The 21,828-nt window shown below is 50.5% G+C and overlaps 1 protein-coding gene across 6 annotated transcripts in view; it reads left to right on the top strand.

Moving 5' to 3' along the window:
- Positions 1-21,828, top strand: part of HTT (huntingtin) — a 193,793-nt gene that overhangs the window by 164,024 nt on the left and 7,941 nt on the right. For 3 of the 6 annotated variants that reach the window (XM_037829300.1, XM_037829301.1, XM_037829302.1), the window contains 12 exons: positions 748-925; positions 1,936-2,031; positions 4,913-5,100; positions 7,277-7,403; positions 10,668-10,768; positions 11,709-11,863; positions 12,298-12,437; positions 13,589-13,671; positions 15,929-16,059; positions 16,220-16,349; positions 17,683-17,838; positions 20,610-20,800. In XM_037829300.1, the coding sequence (XP_037685228.1) occupies positions 748-925; positions 1,936-2,031; positions 4,913-5,100; positions 7,277-7,403; positions 10,668-10,768; positions 11,709-11,863; positions 12,298-12,437; positions 13,589-13,671; positions 15,929-16,059; positions 16,220-16,349; positions 17,683-17,838; positions 20,610-20,800 (1,676 nt within the window). Of the gene's footprint in view, positions 1-747; positions 926-1,935; positions 2,032-4,912; positions 5,101-7,276; positions 7,404-10,667; positions 10,769-11,708; positions 11,864-12,297; positions 12,438-13,588; positions 13,672-15,928; positions 16,060-16,219; positions 16,350-17,682; positions 20,801-21,828 lie in introns of those variants that run through there. The other 3 variants (XR_005215820.1, XM_037829303.1, XM_037829304.1) reach the window with 3 other exon arrangements.

Genomic DNA, 21,828 nt, shown 5'->3' on the forward strand with positions numbered 1-21,828 from the left:
GATCCTGCCCTTTAAGTTTTCGCATTGTGGTGAAGACTGGAAAGTGCACACAGGGTTACGGTACAGAGTGATTGTTACAGAGCTGCCAATTTATATTGTCTGCTGAGTGCAGGATGAAATACTTGACATGTATCATCTTATTTGGGTCTCATAATATCCTGAGAGATGGACTCTGCTATCCCCATTTTACAGGCGAGGAAAGCAAGGCTTAGTGAGTTTAAGCACCTTGCCCATATTCACCCAGAAAGGAGGTAGCCGGTCTGGCATTTGAACCCAGGTCTGGCTGTCTCCAGGACCCATGCTCCCCAGTCCAGCCTCTATGGACCGTGGCAGAGGCCAGCCTGGTGCTGGGGGAGCCCTGAGGGAGAGCATTGATGTGGCCTGGAGGCCTGTGGCCAGGAGGGATTGCTGAAGGGGACTAGAGGGTTGAGTTTTGAAGGACAAAGGGGCAGATTGTCGTGGGGATTCTGGCAGAGAAAGGAGCCCTGGGGTGCAAGCCAGCTGGAGCTTCGGGGAGTGGGTGGGACTGGGATCCTGAGTGAATGTCAGGGAGGGGTGGGTGACGGTGGGAGAGGCGGGACCAGCAGTCCTTCCAGCCAGGGTGTTGGCAGGTACCCACCTCTTCGACGCTGCGGGCAGTTCCACAGCAGCTGTGAACCGCACCTCCCCTGCTGCAGCTGTCGTGTGGAACGCACCCATCAGGAAATGGATGTTTAGCGGTTTGTTAACCTACTGCTTCTCTTTTAGGCCCTGTCATGGCGTTTGATCCAGGAGCAGGTCCCTCTGAGCCTGGACCTCCAGGCCGGCTTGGACTGCTGTGGCCTGGCTCTGCAGCTGCCAGCGCTCTGGGACGTTGTCGCCTCCGTGGACTGTGTGACCCAGGCCTGCTCCCTCATCCACTGCGTCCGCTTCATCCTCGAAGCCAGTAAGCAGATGCACACGGGCAGATTTGTTTTCTTGTCCTTTGTCAGTTGGACTAGTAATCAGCTCAGCAAATGTGGGTCACAAGCATTGATTTTGTGCCTCTTATTTGCCAGGTACTAAGTTAGGAATTGAGGGGTGAAGAGGTGGATAAAATCTGGGTCTTGGCCTTAGGAAGAGCTTCTCTCTCACTCTCCGGTATCCTTGGCATCTACACTAGAATTTAACTTTCATTTCTTTTTATAGTCATTTTGTTTAAATTTTGGAGTTGCAGCATAAAGTCTGAATTTTATGTCCCTTTAATCTCTGGTCCTATTGACTATTTCATGTTTTTAGTCCTAACTGAATAAAAGAGTAATACGATCACATTAAAAGGATTATTTGTTTTCTGTTGTAGTTGAAACGATTGTTTCTATACTGCATTGTAATAATAACATATTGTAAAATAAAAGTGAACTTATTCTTTTCAAGGACAATGCTCTTGATGAGGGTCATTAGCCAAAATATTTTAAAAATTGGACATTATAGTTTACATGCTAGAGGGTATTTGAAGTTTCGTATTTTTAAATTAAACATCATAGAGTGGTCTTGAAGTTTCATTGTTTAAATTGTTTTTATCCTTGCATTTGTAGTCAACTTGAAAATGAAGATCCTGGGATTAATTTAAAAGCCAGACTTCTTGGGGTTTACTGTGATGCTTTTAGCAATAATGAATCATAAACAGTCTGATCAAAGTCTTCAGAGCTAGAGATGGCAAATAGGAGACAGTAGAAGGTTTTAGAAATTGGAATGCAGATATCCAAAGTCTCTAAGATTGACCAAGATGTTCCTACCTGAAGTTTAGTATTGTCTAGTATTTTCCACTTATCTAAAATTGGTTATCGGAAATCTACCTCACTTGACAACATAGTCTATCACCTTGAATTTTTATGAGGCTACACAAATGTGGAAATTTGAATAAAAAAGAATGGTAAAAGTGTTTGGAATTTCTTGTTTGTCCTTTTTTAACTATAGTTGCAGTGCAGCCTGGGGACCAGCTTCTTAGTCCAGAAAGAAAGACGAACACTCCAAAGCCTGCCAGAGAGGATGAAGTAGATTCACACACACAGAGTAAGATCCACTTTTTCTCCTCTTAGTCTCTTTGGAGGCTTGAATCCATTCACAAAAGACTTTTAAAGGGTAACTGTGGAGTCTTAAATGCTTACCTTATCTGTGTTATATGGTTTATCCCTCAATTTAAGGGGGATTTTAGTACATCATCTTGCATGTGGTCTTTGCTCTGCTTGAACACCTGCCCCCTTTTTCATCTGGCTATCTTTGACCCTTCAAACACGACTGGATGTCACACTCCTTGTGGACTGAGGTTTGTACCCCTCCTCTGGGAGCCTCCTCCTCTCCCTTCCATCTTGGCACTTACCATTCCCCATGGCAGTCACTGTTTGGTATTCTTTTTGTATTCTGAACCCCTTGAGGGCAGGGAATATGTTCTCCTCCTTTATGTTCTCAGAAACTGATGCTTGGCATGTTGTAAGTGATCAACAAATGTTTGTTGAGTGATGACTAAGTAAATAGAGTTTTGACAGAAAATCCCTATCCTTCCTGCAGAAACCAATCCAAATCCAAATCATTTAAACCCGTTCTAGACTTAGACGTGTACCATGATTTTTCATGTCATTCCTCCTGGTTCTACAGTAGGTTTTTCATTATGAAATTAATGGTAAGGAAGGTTGGGAGGAAAACGTTTTGGCTAAGTGACTCCCTGTTCTCACTGTTGACTGGAGGTCTCCAGGCTTTTTAGCTGCTATGGCTGATTGAGGCCAGGTCTGAGCCCAACCTCCAGAGCTCCAGATGTGCATCCAACTCCAGGGCTCCAGGGGTGAGCCCAACCTCCAGAGCTCCAGGGGTGCATCCAACTCCAGGGCTCCAGGGGTGAGCCCAACCTCCAGAGCTCCAGGGATGCATCCAACTCCAGGGCTCCAGGGGTGAGCCCAACCTCCAGAGCTCCAGATGTGCATCCAACTCCAGGGCTCCAGGGGTGAGCCCAACCTCCAGAGCTCCAGGGATGCATCCAACTCCAGGGCTCCAGGGGTGCATCCAACTCCAGGGCTCCAGGGGTGAGCCCAACCTCCAGAGCTCCACGGGTGCATCCAACTCCAGGGCTCCAGGGGTGAGCCCAACCTCCAGAGCTCCAGGGGTGCATCCAACTCCAGGGCTCCAGGGGTGAGCCCAACCTCCAGACACCAGATGTGATCCCACCCTCTGGGGCTCCAGGTATGAGCCCAGCCTCTTTGGCTCCTGGGGCCATTTTAGCTCCTTTACCCCTGAAGTCTGGCTGGGATCCAGCTTGCAGCCTGTCCCACAAAACGAGGAGGCATATGCCTCACCTGGAGATTCTTGTTTGTCTTTTTTTTAATGGAACACTCTACTTGGAATAGCAGGAGTCTTATCTGTGCTTTGCTGGCTTAAGGAACGTGCCTTATTTATAATAAGTCTATAAATGTTTTTGTCTCCTTTTTTGCCATTTTCTGTGCGATGGCAGGTTGTAGCTCTCCTGTTGTTAGTCTTAAGCACAGTATTTTTTCTTCTGGTTTCCTGCTTAAGTTTTTGTAATTGCACAACAATCCAGAAGCAGTGGTGTTTTGAATTAGAGCTGAAGCCCTGTTCGTGGAATGTTTATCTCAAACCTCTCAGGTCCCTTCCAGCCTTTCATTTACAATTCCATGATTTTGTGAAATCAAGTGGCGTATGTGGGACATTCATATCCCTGCTTGGCCATAAACAAGTTACTTACATGCGCTTCTGTAATGAGGATGAGGATAGCTCCAGCCTTCTGAAGTGTTCTAAGCATTAAATAAGTTAATATCCAAAGCACCTGGAATAGGTACTAGGCTTCTAAGTGCTCAGTAAATGTCGACATTTATTGGATTTATAATTTGAATTTCCTTTGCTCTGAAAATTGTTCTGTATTTCAAGGATTTGAGTCACAGCATGCAGGCCCACTGACGGGAGTGTCCGTAGTTTGGGTTTTTATGTAGCACAGTGTAACTGTGCTCATTCTTCTTGATCCAGTTTAGGTTTATTGATTTAATCCTGGCCAGGGAAGGAAGCTTAGTGGTGGTTTTGTTTTGTTTTCATCTCTTTTAATCACCTTGATAGGATGTTACCCCATAAAGATTTCTCACTAAATATTATTTAAGACAACCTCATTTCTTCTAGCTTGGGGCTTAATTCTTTAAATCCAATGAGAATTCTTTCTCTTTATCAGGAAGTTGCCTAGACAGTTGAATCTAATGGACCATGGGTGATATCCAGCTAAGACTAAACATTTATCAACTCAACAGATAAATTTTTAGCATATACGATATGGCAGATCCAAAGTGGATAAGAGTCAATCCCTGTGCCCAAGATGTTCGTAGGGGTGTGGCGTGCGCCTCATTCTATCTCAGGAGTTCTAGTTTGATAATGCTGGAGTCTATGCCCAGCCCCCTGAGAACCCCAGCCTAGGGGAAACTGGAGAGTAAAGCTTGGTTCTTCACATCCCAGCCATAGGGACAGGCCCAGGGCCCCGGGGGAACCAGAGAAAGAGGAAGAGCAGGGGCGCATCCCGGAGGAAGTTTTAGGCTGACAGCTGCACAACTGCTTTGGGTGTTGGAAAGCCATTTCTGGCTATATCATGGATGGGTGAGAGGGGCTGCAGAATGGAGGAAGGAGACCAGTTTCAAGATGATTACAACAGTCCTGGTAGGAAATGTGGAGATGGCCTGGTTCGGGTGGATATTAAGGAGGTAAAATCTGCAGGGCATCTGACCAGCTCAAGGTGGGGAAGGAGGTGGAGGAAGAAGGAAACATGGCGGCAGCTCCGTGTTTCTGGCTTGAGAAGCTGGTTGTGGGGTCGTGCCTTTCCCTGGGGGTGGGGTGATCAGGAGGAGGGGCGGGTTTGGAGTGAGTTATTGGCGGAACGTTCCTGTCCTAACCCTGGTTGCTTGCTTAGCTCCCAGGTCCATCACCGCGGCTTGTGAGATGGTGGCAGAAATGGTGGAGTCTCTGCAGTCGGTACTGGCCCTGGGTCACAGGAAGAATGGCAGTGTGCCCGCTTTCCTCACTTCGGTGCTAAAGAACATCGTCATCAGCCTTGCCCGCCTCCCCCTGGTCAACAGCTACACGCGTGTCCCCCCACTGGTGAGTCAGCTCATGCACTGTTCAGAAGATGGGAACGAAATGGCAATAGGAAGGCCAGCTCCAGGCCAGGGGAGTTGCCCAAGGAATGAAATAGACTCTCACTGTTAGATGTGTCCTTTGAGGCCAGGATGTCTCATTTTGGGGGGTTCGGACACCTGTCTGGTTTCCTCAGGCATGACGGACGTAAAACGAGGTGAGGTATTGTAATACCTCATTTGGTAAGATTCATCTCCCGTTAATAGGTACCGAATGTCAGATGTGATTCTCATGTAGTGAGGTGCACATGTTTAATGGCAGACCCAAAAGTATACCCCCTCAGTGAATAGTTTCCTCTCAAAGTAGTCACCTTTGGAGAGAATTCCTGTATTTCTACACAACCACTTTTGTAACTCCTCTCTTGAAATTGTCTTCAGAATCCATTTAAAATCAGCATTACTCACCAGGACTCTTGTTTTGGCTAACAGAAAGAGCTTGAAGATGGTGAGGGTTGAAAGGGGGCTGGACTGACCTCTTCCCAAGGAAGTTGCCTCATTTCTCACTGCAGCTTCTGAAGTGAGATGATGAGATGTACTCTGTGCCAAAAATAAAGCCCTCCCAGGCAGGAAAGAGGGGCTCGTACACAGCAGAGTTCAAATCAGCAGATAGATGTTAGCCCAAAGAGAGAATTAGATTCCCAGAGGAAAGTGATCATTTCTGCCCAGCAGGTGCTGTGCTTGCAAGGATAAGCATGGCCTCTGTGTGTGTGTGTGTGTGTGTGTGTGCATGTGTGTTATGTGCACATGACAGAGAGATTCTAGAGGTGGTTTTACCAAGGAAGCCATGTTTGTTGGACCTTGAAGAATGAGGAGGGTTTTGCCAGGGCAGGGGATTGAAGCTGTCAAAATGGAAGGATCATTCAGAGACAAAGCCCAGGAGCATGACAGTGCTGGTAGCAGGTGTAGAGCAGGGAGCTACCAGGCATCTCTGATGCCCAGTGCCCACTGGGCAGAGAGAAGGAAGGGCAGTGCTGGAGAGCAAGTTCTCAGCGCCTTGTGCCGGGCATGGGTGGATCCCAGATAAGAATGGAGCTCAACCTATTCCCTGGGCAGGGAGGAGTTACTGTGGATTCAGCAGAGGGTGGTTTTGAGACAATTACTGTACTTTGGGAGAATGGGGATTGGGGGGAGAATGGAGACAGGAAGGGCAGCTGGAGACAGTCGTCATCGTCCAGAAGTTAGTGTTTGCAGGGTGCTTAAAGGTTCTTCGGCATGGACCATGTGATGGAGACAAAACCACTCGAACGAGCGGTCAGGCGGTCCTGCCCGACACCAGGCAGAGCGCTATGTAGTGCCCTCATGGGAAGATGCACCCTGGAGGCAGCAAATGCCTCTGCCTGACTGGGGATCCCAGGGTTTGGGGTGTGGTTTCCGTCTGTGAAGTGAATGGCACTGAAGCCATTCAGATGAGCCAGCAGTACCCCCAAGGCCTCTGCCCTCCCCAGATGGGCTGTGGGCTTCTAGGATCGGGCTCTTGACCTGGGCCTTGGTTGAGTCTCCTGTCCCAACATCTACGGGAGGTGCCAGTCAGCCGGGCTGGCTGGAAGGATAGCCGATCCTGCAACTGGAAAGTGTTGCCTGCCTCAAGCAAGCCTTCTGTGAAAGTGCTTGTTGGGGACTTCATGGGGTTTACAGAAATGGAGAGGTTGGTTGTTTTTGTGTCTGCTTGTCAGTAAATGTTTGTATGTATGGCTGAATTTCATCAAAGACACTTATGTTATTATTTGTTTGTTGTTTTGTGGGTGAGGGAGCCTCTCTTTAACTCTCACTACCTCTAAGGGTTGGAGGCTGCCAGCATCTACCAGAAAGACCCTGGCTGCCGTGAACAGGCAGACTGACCACAGGGTGTTGGCCCATGGGCTGGAAGGGAAGGGGGCCTGATCTGGGCTGTGGGACGGGGAGAAGGAGTCAGCAGGTGTGGGAAGCACGCTTGGTGGGGAAGGCGATCCCGAGGCACGGGAGTTGGAGCCGTACTGCAGCAGGAAGGCAGCAAGTTCGCTTTCAGAAATGTCTGCAGATGTGTTTGTAGACCTGTGGGTTCAGGGGGGAGATGGAGAGTAGAGAAGTGGTGATCCTCTGTTCCTCACAGTTTAGCAGCCCAGGCCGATCTGGATAATCTTACTGCTTTTTTGTGTTCTCAGGTGTGGAAACTCGGGTGGTCACCCAAACCTGGAGGGGAGTTTGGCACAGCACTTCCCGAGATCCCTGTGGAGTTCCTTCAGGAAAAGGAAGTCTTCAAAGAGTTCATCTACCGTGTCAATACACTAGGTGTGCTTGTGACTTCTCTTTCAGAAGTGTTGGGCGTCATCACCCAACGCTCTGGTCTAGTTCATCGCATTTTAGTCAATAAAAGGTTTAAGGGGTAGTATGAACATAAATGAATGCAGTTTTGCAGTATATACCAAGACCCTTTTTTTTAAATTTTTCTTTTTATTGTGAACTTTAACATATATACATAACAGTGATAACTTCCAAAGTACGATTTCACAAGTAGTTAGCAAATTTCAAAGAATGTCATGGGTCACAGTTCTACAACTTCACCCGTTTCCATTATTGTAAAATATGACACACATACAGAAAGGTGTCATCTCTTGATGTGCAGCTCAACAAGCAGTCTTATAGGTGATTTCAAAAATTGTTATGGGTTACAGTTCCGTAGTCTCAGTACCTTTCCTCTTATGCAATACAAGATATGTACAGAAAGGTGAGGACTTTCAAGGCACAATTCAACAAGCAGCTATAGAGCAAATCCCTAAGGATGCTATAAGCTACAGTTCCACCATGTCATTTACCTCCTTCCAGCCCAGCGTCCCCCAAAAATATATATATGTGTAACTATACAAAGTTAAAGTATTCATAAACCTTTGTTAAATCCTATCTTGTTTGTTGCTACCCCTTCCTCTCAATGTCTTTGTCTATCTTCAGGGGTGTCTAGAACAGTGACACCCTAACTTGTTCGTATTGAAAGGGGTTGTCGACAGTATGGGGAAGGGGCTGCATCTGATAGTTGATCTTAAAGAGGCTGTTGTTCTGGGTTTTAGGACTTGTCTGGTATAGGAACACTCTAGTGGATTTAAGTTTCTGAAAGATAAAAGTATGTCTTTTAGAGAATCTCAGATAGGGTCCTAGGTATTTGGGGACTACTTTTGGTAAGGGCATGGCGTACTGTGGCCATTTGGGATGTTGAGCTGGAGCTTGCATAAGAGAGCCCTCCAAGATAGCCTCTAAACTCTATTTGGTATCTCTCAGCCATTGAAACCTCAGCTTAGTGCCTTGCTTTTTTTTCCCCCCTTTTGGTCAAGTAGACATTTTCAATCCCTCGCTGCCAAGGCCAAGCTCATTCCTGGGAGTCATGTCCCTCATCAGGGGGAGAGGTTAATGAAATTATTTGCTGAGTTGGGCTCAGAGAGAGAAAGGCCACATCTGAGCAACAAAAGAGGTTCCCTGGAGGTGCCTCTTAGGCATAATTATAGGAGGGCTCAGCCTCCTATATACAACCCTAAATTTCACAGGAGCAAGCCTCAAGTCGAGGGTTTGATTTATTAAGCAGCGGCCAAGACCTTTTATTACAATAGAAAGTTAGATCCAAAGTTGCATGTGTGCATCTTTATGTGTTTAATCCCAGACTTCTATATATCAGGTTTGTTTGAAGTCAGGATAGGTACACTTGTAATAGATAATGTAAAGCCAAGTGTAGTCTTCATATTATGTATTTATGCTAAATAATGGAAAAGTTTCCCTCCTAATGTTTTTGAAATTGTGTATGTCACTTTGATCCTGTAATGTTGCCATCGATGTCTGTTTTCTTGCATGAGCCTGTTGGTGTGCAAGTCTCCTGGCTCTGAACTTCCCCTGGTGCTCATGCTAGAGTGGGGGCAATGGAGGCTTTGGGCTCAGACAGCCTCCACTCTGCTCCTGAGGGTCTTGGCTGTGTAGTACTGGGCAAGTCATTCTATCCTCTAGGACCCCTAAAATGGAGATAATGCCTACTTCATAGAATTGTTGCAAGTCTGGAAATGAAAAGAAATGCACCTGGCCCTTCATATCTCAACAGATGATAGTGGTGATGGTTGTTGTGTCAGATTCTTCTCTTCTTTCTGAAGTACAGTATAAATTGCCACTTTTCTCCCCCATTTTGTTGCTGGAGCTGTAATCTGGTGGGCTTCCTTGGTAACCCCTCTCCGGCTGTGTTCTTGCTGTGGGAGTTCCCTGGGAAAGTCCTGTCTGACATTTCCCGTCACAGGTCTTGGAGGCCAGCGGTGAGCGCCTGCAGCCCTGGCTCCTTCGTCACATCTGTCCCTCAGGCCACGGGGCTGCCTGTCGTCGCGGGCTTCTGTGCACTTCGGGTTTATTCGGCCTGGAAGGCCCAGACAGTGGAGACCTTGTTACCTCTGCTTCCTTTCCCTTTAGTCAACAGCACATGCGTCACCCTGTCCAAAGTGCAGTGTGAGCGAGGTGCTGAAGACCCACGGCCCCCAGCAGCCCTTCCCTCGGGCTCTCCTCACAGGCCGTTCCTGGCAGCCTCTGCTCTGCCCCCCTGGCTGACACTTCTTTTCTCACTCAGGTTTGCCCTTTGTTGAATTGTGACTTTTGACCCTGGACAATTTTCAGCCTTTTCTTGGTATTTGCCTTTGCTCTTGGCATCTTTTTTCTTTTTTAACTCTTTTTCCCCCATATAAACTGTCACATGTTGTTGGTCTATATAAATCTCTGACTGTATATCTAAGTCAATCAGTCTCTCCATCTTTCTGTATCTAGTTTTTCAAGAAGTTCCTGAAATTTGAATTTGTAGTTCTCCTGTCTTCAGTGATGCTTATTCCTGTCACTCCCAGCCTTAACACAAGTGGCCCTGCTCACAGGTCACAAGCAGGGACAGCAGTGCACACACCCTCAGAAGCAGCACTTAACGAACGCCTCTGAGTGCTGCAGGAGGAGACTCAGGGTGGCCTCGCTGGATGCGCCCGCGTCCCTAACCACACTGCGTCCGGCTTTGGTCTCCTGTTCATCACACTTCTACACGGGGCCCGAGAGACCATTGGTTTGCCTTAAAAACAAAACAAAACAGCTTTATTGAAATAGAAATTCACGCATTTAGACCATGCAATTCATTGTTTTTTAGAAGATTCCCAGATTTGTGCAGTAGCACCACGATTTGATGGTTTGACTATGTCTGACTTCGGGGAAGAAGTGGATTGAACGTAACTCGCTGTCGCATCCTTTCCCTGCCCTGCACACGTGTGGCCGGGGCTTGGGAGGGTGGCTCTTGGAGCAGGCTGCCAGGGCTGAAGTCTGCCTGCACCACTTCCTTGTCGTGTGGCCTCAGATCCCATGGCAGACTTCTGTGTGCCTCGGTTTCCCCTTTGTCAGATGGAGGTGATGGTGTCACCACATCCTAAAGTGTTGTCAGGACTAGAGGTGTTAATGCATGTGGTCCCCCTGAGGACCTTGCCAGTCCCCGAGTCCATATGACATGGTGTTGAGAAGTCGAAAACAGGGTGAACCTCTGCTCTAATCTGACATTTGCGTTCTTAGGGTGGACAAGTCGTACTCAGTTTGAGGAGACTTGGGCCACGCTCCTCGGCGTCCTGGTGACCCAGCCCATCGCCATGGAGCATGCGGAGAGCCAGCCAGAGGTAAGGCCCGGCGCCATCCCCGCCACGACTCAGGCTCTGCCCAGAGGCAGGCCGGTGGCCGTGGGCAGCTTGTAAATGCTTTCCTGGGGGCACGAGGAAGGTGTTGAGGTCGGTGTTTCCCTGCCTTACCTCATCTCTAAGGGAAGCAATGTGACTACGTCTTGACTGGGGTTCCAGAGCAGGGAGAGCCCTTGGGTGCTCGGGCAGCTACTCTTCCCGTGGCTGCGGAGCTGTTGCAGTGTGTCTGCAGGTTAAGGGTCAGCAAAACCATGCCCTTCATGAGGTAGTTTTGAGTTCTGTTTATTTGTCAGTGTTCCGAGGAGTGTGGGGGTGATTGAAAAGGAAAAGGTTCTCTATAAAGATCAGACGTATGTACCTGTATTCGTTTATCTTGACTGTTTTGCAGAGATTTTATTAGGCTTCTTAGAGTGTGTCCCCCATTATTTTTATATTAACCAAAACCATGTTCTGATAAAGCAAAGCCTGAAATATTTGAAAGTCATGGGCTGTGACTCCTTAACTGATAGAAGGTGTGGTATGAACTTATGTAAATAGCATTTCAGAGGATAAACATGTCAAAAATCATCAAGATTGTCCTTAAACTCATCTGCAGAAACTAACAGGTTATCAAATGCAGTGTCCCTAAAATTAGTGAGTAAATTTAGGGACAGTTGCTTAAAAAGTAATTCATATTTGGAGTTTTGTGCCCATAGGAGGCTTTGCTTTGAAAATTAGACATCTGCCCAACAGATTTCCTGCAAGGCAGACAGATGAGTGGCAATGCAGGGTGCTACTGTGGACTTAGACAAAGGGGGCCACGGCCAGGGAGCGTCACGTCATCCCACACTCACTTGTCTTTCCATGCTCACTTCTTCCCTCAAGGCCATGGTGGCCTTGTTGTGCATGACTCTCTGACCTGAGGTGGGGGCTCTCCTTCCAGGAGGACACCGAGAGGACCCAGGTCAATGTCCTGGCCGTGCGGGCCATCACCTCGTTGGTGCTGAGCGCCATGGCCGTCCCTGTGGCGGGCAACCCGGCCATGAGCTGCCTGGAGCAGCAGCCCCGGACCAAGCCCCTGAAGGCTCTTGACACCAGGTTTGCCTCGGACCCTGCACATGTTTGGGGAGGCGCCCCGCGCAGCCGGCAGTTTCACCAGTGCCCTTCTTGTTGCCGAAACTTAGAACAAATCCCTGCACACGCCTTGCTGCAAGAGGTGCTGAAAAGACAAGAGTCACAGGATGTCCAGAGGTGGTTTGTTTAGTTATGGGGGACAAGTTGACCAGGAGGCGTATAGCTGCAGGGGGCCTGGAGTGTTTGTCGGTAGGCAGCTCCGGCAGGGCAGGGGCCAGTGAGCCAGCGGGCACCTGAGCAAGGATTCGGGGGCAGGGGCTCCCTGGAAAGGACAGTCACAGTTTACCTTATTCCGGGTTCCATAATGTCTCTAGTCAAAACTGGGGAGCATCCTGGTTTTTAATTTTTAGGATTTTGAAAAAAGCAAAGTATTCTTTAACCTTTGTTTTGAATTTTAGGTTTGGAAGGAAGTTGAGTATTATTCGAGGAATTGTAGAGCAGGAGATTCAAGCAATGGTTTCAAAGAGAGAGAACATCGCCACCCATCACTTATACCAGGCTTGGGATCCCGTCCCTTCTCTGTCTCCAGCTACGACAGGTACCTGTGGGAAGAGGGAGCTCTTGCACTCAGGCTAGAATGAAAGTAAGACCAGCCTATTAACAGCACCGTTTAGGCAGGAAGATTCAGGCCATGATTTTATTTGTAGCAGCTGCTGTTGGAGGCTGCCGTGCTAACTATGCCATCCTAGTTCACAGGTAAAAGCTTCCCTTGGGCATGGGGACAGTTTATCAGTCTTGAGAAAATAAAGCCTGGAAGCGAATGGGAGCACTGTCCTGGGAGCTCACCCAGCAAGTTTGAGGAAGTAAAAGAGTTCTCAGGCTGACAGACTGATTGCCTGCACAGGATTTGGAAAGCTGATTTAGTTGAGCACATTAAGAAAAATCAAGAGGGTCCATGTGGACACTCTGAACCTCTGGGTTCTCCTTGACAAGTCTGATGTGGCAGAGCCCACCAGCTTCCATTCCTGAAGGCCATGCTGAGCAGGGGTGGGCTGGGTGGGTGAGGAGAACACGTGCTTCCAGGGAGGAGAGGCCAGGAAGCCTCTTGGAAGAGGGGCATGATGCCAGCTCTGGCAGAGAGGCTTAGAGACTAGAGACTAGGTCACTCCGCTGGGGCTGGGGCGTGGGACAGGGTGCCCAGCAGAAGAGAAACAAGGACCTCGTTCTTTCTGGGACCTGGAGTGTGTGTGCAATGACGACGACTTCCATGGGAAGGCAAATGGGCTGGAGAGACGAGCCTTGGTGCTCCTGACGGGCACTAAGATGGGGCTCTGGATGGCACTGCCCACTGAAGTGGACATCTGGACCTGCAGAGACCTCTGCCAGCATGCACTTTGTCACCTCGTCCGTAACTTCTGACCCCATTAGGCCCCTAGCCCAGCCCATGACCAGTGCCTGTCCACAGAATCCCAGGCTAAGGATGATCAAGAAAAGCTGGGCCCCATGTACTAAGAGGAAAATAATAGTGTGGGTTGCCCCCTGTTGACTGCTCAACAGGTTACAAAGTAATAAAGAAAACCGCAGACACCTGGGAGGCTTTGCAACCCCCAAGCCATCCTGTGAGAAGGAGGGCATGCCTGCCAATCGGGAGAGGTGCTGGCTGGGAGTGCCTGCGGGCTGTCCCCTGCACCTGCACCTGCCTTCACGGGGAAACTGCAGAATGGCCCTCACCCTTTTGTTGCCTTTCAGGGACCCTGATCAGCCATGACAAGCTTCTGCTCCAGATCAACCCTGAGCGAGAGTTGGGGAACACAAGCTACAATCTCGGCCAGGTTCGTTCATGTCAGCCCCTCAAGTTCAAGGCATTAACTTTGCATTCTTTACTTCAAAAAGGATGTAAGATATTTTATTTTATCATTATATGTGTATATGATGACATAAATGTGTATAAAACTCAGTGAGATAGTATGATTTAGAATTTGGTGAGAAAAATGAGACAAGGAAAGCAGAGGTCCAGGATATGAAATGGAGTTAGGACTGAGAGAGCCTGCAGTGGAGTCCTTGCTGTGATACGCTCAGCTAGGAGCACAGTTACACAGGTCTCAGTGTGGCAGACTTGCCCAAGTGTGACTGCCAGCTCTGCTCGAAGTCTCCCTACCAGGCAAGTACCTGAACTACACTTGAGTGTCCTCATCAGAAACCTCGGGGCAGCCACACCTGTGCTAGCGCATCTCACGGTGAGGATGGATGGCGATGTCAGCAGTGCCCAGGGCCCTGGGCCAGTGCTTGGGGCACAGTGGCCATTTGGACCGCCAGGCACCGCTGCCTCCACTCCAGTTCCTTTCCGTGTAGTGCTGGCCCCTGAGAGCCCAGTGTGCCGTGCAGTTTTCTTTTTCTTTCTTTCTTTTTTTTTTTTTTAAGAAGAAATTGATCTGGATAGTGTTGAAGAACCCTGTTAGCTCTGGGGTTTCCTCCTAGAATCTGCAAGGTGGAGGACAGCAGACCCTGGGCTTGCACGCCCACCGCCCCCTGGCATGCCTGTGCTCTCTCGGCCCAGTGGCTGGCTTTATGAGCAGGAAGCAGTAATTTTGTCAGTTGGAAGAGAAGCCACACACTCTTCATTCCTTTCACTTTGCAGAGAACTTTCCACCTTGAGATAAGTGAAAGCAATCACTAAACTTCAATGTGATTTTTGTGGAAGTGTGACTCTTCATTCCTTTCACTTTGCAGAGAACTTTCCACCTTGAGATAAGTGAAAGCAATCACTAAACTTCAATGTGATTTTTGTGGAAGTGTGTTTCTGAAGAGCAGGCCGTGAGCGTGAAGCTCTTCACCCCATGCCCGGAAGCTCTGTGAGCTACAGAGCCTTTGCTCTGGGGTCCCAGGATGTTGGTTCCATGGTGGGGCTGTGTCCCGCCGGCTCCACCACCATCACCTGACGGTGTCACTGTGTCTGGCTTCACTAATTGAGTGGAGTGGGCTTCTGTCAGAGTGAAACATTATTTGACCCCCTACCCTGGCTGGGGTAGCTGTAGGCTCTCGAGTACCCCTGCCCTGAGCTGCCCCTTGCTTTGGAGAAGGAGCGTCGGGGAGTGGAGGGGGCACTCTTCCTAGGCTGAAAATTGCTTTTGCGATTCATAGTTTGTTTTCAGTCTGGCCAGCGGGCATCTAGCCAGCCCTGTCCGGCGCCAGTTCCCCACAGGGTGGGGTGTTGCAAGGAGTAGTGACTGTGTGTGTGGAGCAGGAGTTGGAATTAATCACCAGTTGTGGGAACGCAGTCTGCACTTGTGTGTTCATTCGCTCAGCAAACTTGGAGCGAACAGCTTCCGTGTGCTTGGCGCCATGCCGCGTGCTGGAGGGTTTCAGTGTGAACAAGGCAGACAGGAAGGCAGATAAGCCGTTGTGCTGATGTACGATGTGTGTTTCAAGAGGGGGAGGCGCGTGGCAGGAGCCCTCACCTGCCCCATGGAGCTGACCGCTGCAGGGCTGGGTAGCTTTCTGCTCCAAGACCCCTCCTTGCCCTTGTTTTGATCCCTCTTCGTTCAGGCTTCCTGATACCTGCCATTTACAAAATAAGCACATCACCCCTCTTGGATTTGTAGGGGCCTTTGTAACAAGTGGTTGAAGCAGGCAGGGTTTACCACAAATAGCTCCCAGTGCATGAGGGCCAGACGTGCAAGAAAGGTCACATACTGCTTCCCTTTTCGCAGGACTTCATTCAGATGTCTCACAGGGCCGAACCCTCCATTCTCAGAGCCCCCTCCCCATCCCCACTCCCCCGAGCTGCCCCTGGGGAGCGTGCTGCTCCCCTCCCTGGAACTTTTGCCCCTGAGGTTGCAGCTCTCCGCCCCCTGCTCTGAGAGGCTCCTCTGCCACAGCGCGCCCACCCGCCCTGCCCCTTTAAGCTGGTGGGCTCAAGCAATCCTTGCCGAGTGAAGGGTCTTCCAACAGGATTGTCCTCAGCTCAGGGGGCCCGGGCTGCACCCGTCATTCCGTGCCCCTTGCGCACCCCTCTCCTCTCCACAAGGAACGGACAGCCAGCCTGCTGGCTCCCCGAGCTCAGAGCTCAGTGTCCTGTCTCTGCACAAGGTTTCCATACACTCCGTGTGGCTGGGAAACAGCATCACACCCCTCAGGGAAGAAGAGTGGGGTGAGGAGGAGGAGGACGAGGCTGACAACCCTGCGCCTTCGTCACCACCCACGTCTCCGGTCAGCTCCAGGTTTGCCATCTGCCAGGCTCGGGTCTGTTTTCTTTTAAGCGCTTTGTTGTTATCAGTCATTTCTTTGTTTGGGGGGCTCTTAGGAAAGGTGACTGTGCCTCTTGAAATGAATCTCTCATCTTGTGTATGCAGGAAAACGTTTGTCTTGCCCACTCTGCAGGAAACACCGGGCTGGAGTGGACATCCATTCCTGTTCGCAGTTTTTGCTTGAGTTGTACAGCCGTTGGATCCTGCCGTCAAGTTCAGCCAGAAGGACTCCCGTCATTCTGATCAGTGAAGTGGTTCGATCTGTAAGTTTGTCCTCCTCCACTTTATGCATACATACTCTGTCGTCTCGCTCTCATACACACAAACACACAAAGGAATTCCCAACGGGGTTTGTAATAAAGGAACTCTCACAGATTTACAGGTAATGGATGATAAATTAGCATTTATCAAACTGGTGAAGAAAAAGCTTTTAAAATTTCCAATCCATGGCAGACTGATACTCTTAAAATACAGTAAAAGTTGCATGGGAAGGGCAGAATCCTATAAAAAAGTTCTAGAGGCTTGCTTTCATTTCTGGATTTATCTCTTTGAGGACCTGTGATGATGGTCCCAGAACTACGGGTCCCACTTGGGAGGAGCTCTAAAGCAGTCCTTGTCACACTTTTAAATCTCAGGTTTCCTTCACATTCTAAAAATTAGTGAGGACCCCAAAGAACATTTGTTTGTGGGTTATATCCATGTGTACAGTAGTACAAAGTAAAACTGAGAAGTTTTAGAAATAGCTACTTATTATTTCATTTTAAAATAATGGATAAAAATGGTAATTTTTATTAAAAATATCTTTTTTAAAGTAGTGAGAAGAATAGCACTGTTTTATAATTTTGCAAATCTCTTTCCTGTGTGGCTTATTAGAAGACAGCTGGATTCTCTTCTCTGCTCCGCATTCAGTCTGTTGCAATATCACACATCATGCAGCATCCGGAAAATTCCACCAAACACTCATGAGAGAATGAGAGTGAAAGGGCAATATTATCATAAAAACAATGTTGACCTTGTGTCCCCTGAAACGGTCCCGGGGATCCCGCACCTCTGGACCAGACCTCCTTTGGCTTTGCTGGTGGAGCCCATCTGCCACCTCCTGTGGGGGCTGCTGGGGAAGGGCAGGGGTCCCACCTACGTGAGACACGCAGGTTGATGTGAAGAACTGAACCTTTGAAAGAGAAGTGCTTGGGAGGCAAAAAGAAGAGTTGCCAGAGCGTTTATTTCTGACTCTATTGAGAGGGATTTTGTGAGTCCGCCCCCCCTGGCCTGGGGCTTTGCGTTGTGGAGAGGTAGCGGCCACAGGACCCCTCCAGTGGTGGCGGCCTGCTGGCGGCTGCTCCACCAGGCGGCAGTGGATCTCCACACGTGTTTGAGAAGAAATGCTGGTGACCGGTTTCCTTCTGTCACGTTCTTATGTTGTGTGTATGTTTCTGGGGTTCTTGCCAATTTCTTTTCCCAGTCAGGGCACCTTTGCATCCCGCCTCTCACTCTGCTGTGGCTGGCGGAGCGCACGGCGCTGCCAATAGCGTCTGCGTCTGTTGCTCAGGCCTGATGGGCAGAATGCTCCTCTCTGTCCTCGTGTTCTCTCTCCAGCTTCTCGTGGTCTCGGACTTGTTCACTGAGCGCAACCAGTTTGAGATGATGTACCTGACGCTGACAGAGCTGCGGAGGGTGCACCCTGCGGAGGATGAGATTCTCGTCCAGTACCTGGTGCCAGCCATGTGCAAAGCAGCTGCTGTCCTCGGCATGGTAAGCAAGGGGGTGCAGAGGCCATGCTCTCCTGAGGCCCCTCGGCTCACTCTAGGCCGGTGCCTGACGTGGGGGGCAGGGGCTGCTGGGTGAGGCCCAGCCTGGGGAAGTCCCTCCTGAACCATGGCGGCCATGAGCTAGAGGGGGGCTGCTAGTGACGTTGCCTTTCCCCTGTTCACTGTGAGCCAGGGTTTCGGCAAGCCCAGGTCTGGGGCTCCTGTGCCCCTTTCCACTAGCACCCCCCACAAGATCCCACTGTTTGGTGGCTCGCAGGCATGGGGGTGTGGGGAGACCTGACCTGCTTCTCGCCACAGACTGTCCTGCAGGCTTCACAGCCTCCTGGCCGCTGCTTGACGGGGCCCACAGTCCCCTGTGTTCCTCTGTTGACAGAGTCTGCCTGCTGGGAACTTTGTCTGTTCCCCTCCTCTCTGCTCCCCAGGTCTGGATACACTAGTCTCTTAGCATGAACCTCCAACAGTCCCTTTTGAGTGCTTCCTCATTCTGTTCAGCCGGTGCAGCACATGTCCATTTTCTGTGCTGATGTCACCACATAGTATTTCTCAAACCTGCACTGATATATACATATGAAAATACTGACATTCAGGCGTTGCTGCTTGCTAATAGGAGCATATTAAAGGATCTCGGCTCTACCACTAGACAGAAGTAGTTTGACTCCAAATTTCTCTGGGCATTCTGCTTGCTATTTGCCACATAGCATAAGCAAATTGTTTTGGTGTTTCTTGCTCGATGTCCCCTAGAATCCCTTTCTGTGGTAGCAATAGAAGTTCATGCATTCAACAGCCACTGGAGTAACTGCCAAGTACCAGCCTCTGGGATCGTCAGTGAGAGAGCGTGTGGGGCATGCTGCGCCCCATCTCTCCCAGGATTCTGTGTCCCTCCCCACCTTCCCTGAAAGGTGACAACAGCAGTATTTGTGCAGCAGCGTTTGTTCAGCTCTTCCTCCCACAGTCCCTGTAGTCCTCTCCTCCATCTGGCAGAGGTGAGCCTGAGAGGCCGAGTCCCAGAAGTGCTGGCTGGCTTGCAGCCACACCGCACGTGGCAGAGGCGAGCTGTGGGCCTGGAGACCTGACTCTCGGCCCCTCTTCCTGTCTGTGCCTCCCGCAGGCCTTTGTCCTCACCAGGCCAAGAAGTTTGAGCAGGTACCTGCTGTGAGTGGCTTTCCGCCCGGTGCCATGGGGATGGTTTAGAAGCCAGGGGAGCAGAAACAATGGGCCCGTGTTCTGCCTCCTGAAAGCGCGCCCCTCTGGGTGTAAGAGACTGTGCAGGAGCGGCTTGACTCGTAAGAGGTCCTTTTCCTTTGTGGGGAGTATTGGCTGCTAGTTAGTTGTCATTGTAGTTGTGCTGTTGGGCTAAGGCCCTGATCCCCGTAGGGAAATGGTTGTTATCAGTAAATCCCATAAATAATAATACTTTACAAAAGAGGCCCTTGGGGCGCAGATGCCTGGCCCCGGCCCCCAGCACTTGCCCGTGCTCCTAAACGCCTTTCTTCATGGAGGACACGGGGAGGGGGGGTGGTTCTCGCAGATTGTCGTTGGACTTTCCAAAGCATGGCTTTTCCGTTTGTGATATTTGTCACACTTAGGAAATCTGCTACCATAGACAGCCAGTCCTAGTGCTGTGCGTTGGGAAGTGTGGAGGTGGAGCAGTTCTCAGGAAGGGGTCAAAGGTCTTCGTGGCGTGGGGCGGGCAGCAGTGTAGGAGGAGGTGGGGGTGAAGAAGCGAGTTACTGGCAAAGAATGTCACCCTGCACGCCGGCACAGCAGGGCACAGTCTTCCACGCAGGCTTGGGCGGCCAGACAGTCTCCTGTCCCTTGGAGAAACAAGACAAGGATCTCAGCCAGCAGCTCATGATCTTCTTGTAGAATGGGAGTGGTCTGTAAAGCCCAGGGTTGCCACTTATCTCACGACGGGATTTTTCTGTGGTCTTTTCTTCTCCAATGAAGAGCAAACCTGAAGTAAAGAAACATGGTATTAAATGTTGAGAATTCAACCTAATTTCATGTATTTAGGATGCTAATTGATACTGAGGCCATTTTGGTCCAAGTTAGTGTAGACTGGTTGGGTTTGGGGTCCTCCAGATCACCCCCAGGTTCTGTGATTCACTAGGTAGACTCACAGGACTCAGCAGACAGTTGTCCTTGTGGCTGAGACGTATTGCAGCACAAAGACACAAGGCACAGTCAGCAAAGGGAACAGGTATGTGGGATGAAGTCCGAGGAAACAAGGTGCAAACTTCCAGAGTGCTCTCCCAGTGGAGTCGCACTGGACGTGCTTAATTCCCCAGCAACAAGTTGTGACAACATGTACAATGCCACCAGGGGAGCTCTTCAGGGGCCCAGTGTCCAGGGTTTTTATTGGGGGCTGGTCATGTAGGGTCCTCTGCAGTACCCGGCAACTTCTGGTCTTGCAGAGGTGAAGCAGTATTCAGCATAAGCTGTGTTGTTAGCACAAGCTGTCTAGGCATGGTGAGCCACACCTGTCAGTTAGGGGTGGGGACCCTCCTGAAATCCAAGTCCCCAGCTGCCCGCCGGGGCCCACCCTGCAGCGAGGCCCTTGCTAGGCGAGCAGGCTCAGCCCCCTGGCCACCTCTTCCGTGCACACTGGTCTTCGTCTCATGCTTCTCTTCCTTGCGCCAGTGTCTGATGAGATCCGTAGCTGAGGTCAGCCTTTCTCTTGGCTGCAAGGGCGGCAGGCCACGGGGGGCCCTAGCTCCATGAGGGCTCAGCCTTTGCCGTGTGCCCCTGCCCTAGGACAAGGCAGTAGCAGAGCCCATCAGCCGCCTGCTGGAGAGCACGCTCAGGAGCAGCCACCTACCCAGCAAGATCGGAGCCCTGCACGGCATCCTCTACGTGCTGGAGTGTGACCTCCTCGATGACACTGCCAAGCAGCTTGTCCCCATCGTCAGCGACTACCTCCTCTCCAACCTCAAGACGGTCGCCCAGTAAGTGCAGCCCAAGCGAAGCCCCTGCTGGCATTTCTTTGGCTGGGATGCAGTGGAGTCGAAGGCAAGAAGGGTGGCTGGTGGCCCGCGGGAGGACGCCAGAAGGAGGTCAGGCAGGCAGATTTCTTACAGGTCAGGGAGGCACGTTCCTCCTGGAGATGGGCCCCCAGGGCTGATCATGCTGCCCTATGGCTACTTACTGGGTACCCATGCCCTGACCACAGCTTCTGCCTGACGTCGGCAGCACCCATGTGCTGCCTCCCAACATTCTGTTCTAACTTTTCCGGCTCTGCCTCCTCTCCTGCAGCCGACCCTGACCCGTAGAATGTCCTCAGGCAAAGAGAAGAGGTAGAGTGATGGCAAGCGGAAGGGAGGGAGGGTGGGGATGTCACGTCAGTTCCCCCACCTGACAGGAGGCAAGAGGCGAGTGGGTGGGGGCCAGGAGCAAGCACAATGGGTTTGGAATGAGCTGGTGAGCCCGACTGCCTGTCCCAGCATCGGAGGGCAGGGAAGAGCTTTTGAGTGGGGGCATGTTCTTGTGGCCTCTCAGATTGCACAAGGAAGGTGACACACAGGCCACTACCTGTGGCAAGGCCAGAGGTGGCAGAGGCCTTGAGTGAGCTCTCCCTCCTCTGTGGCCCCTGTTGGACATTGAGTGCTGTGAGAGCAGCACTAGGTAGACATTGCGTGACCCTCCCTGTGTGCCCAGAGCCTGGCACAGAGCAGCTTCCTGGCAAATGCATGCCAGGCAAACAAGGGTGCAAAATGGGGAGGGAGCCAGGAGCTGCCACTGGCCTCTGTGTCCCATATGTGGAAGGCACGTATGTGGGTTCAGTGATTCGGTTTCGGGGCAGCAGCCCGAGAGCTGGCAGCAGCCCAAGCACAGGCCCCAGCATGTTAATGTGTAGACGGCCGCTTGGCGACTATGGCCGCATGTGTGGAGGGACAGAGGCGCTGCGATTCTCTCTGGGTGCAGTGAACTCGCAGTGTTAGCTGGATGTCTGGCGGAGATGCTGAGCTGAAAGTTA

Source organism: Choloepus didactylus, chromosome 3, assembly GCF_015220235.1.
Source record: "Choloepus didactylus isolate mChoDid1 chromosome 3, mChoDid1.pri, whole genome shotgun sequence".
NCBI classification, from domain to species: domain Eukaryota; kingdom Metazoa; phylum Chordata; class Mammalia; order Pilosa; family Megalonychidae; genus Choloepus; species Choloepus didactylus.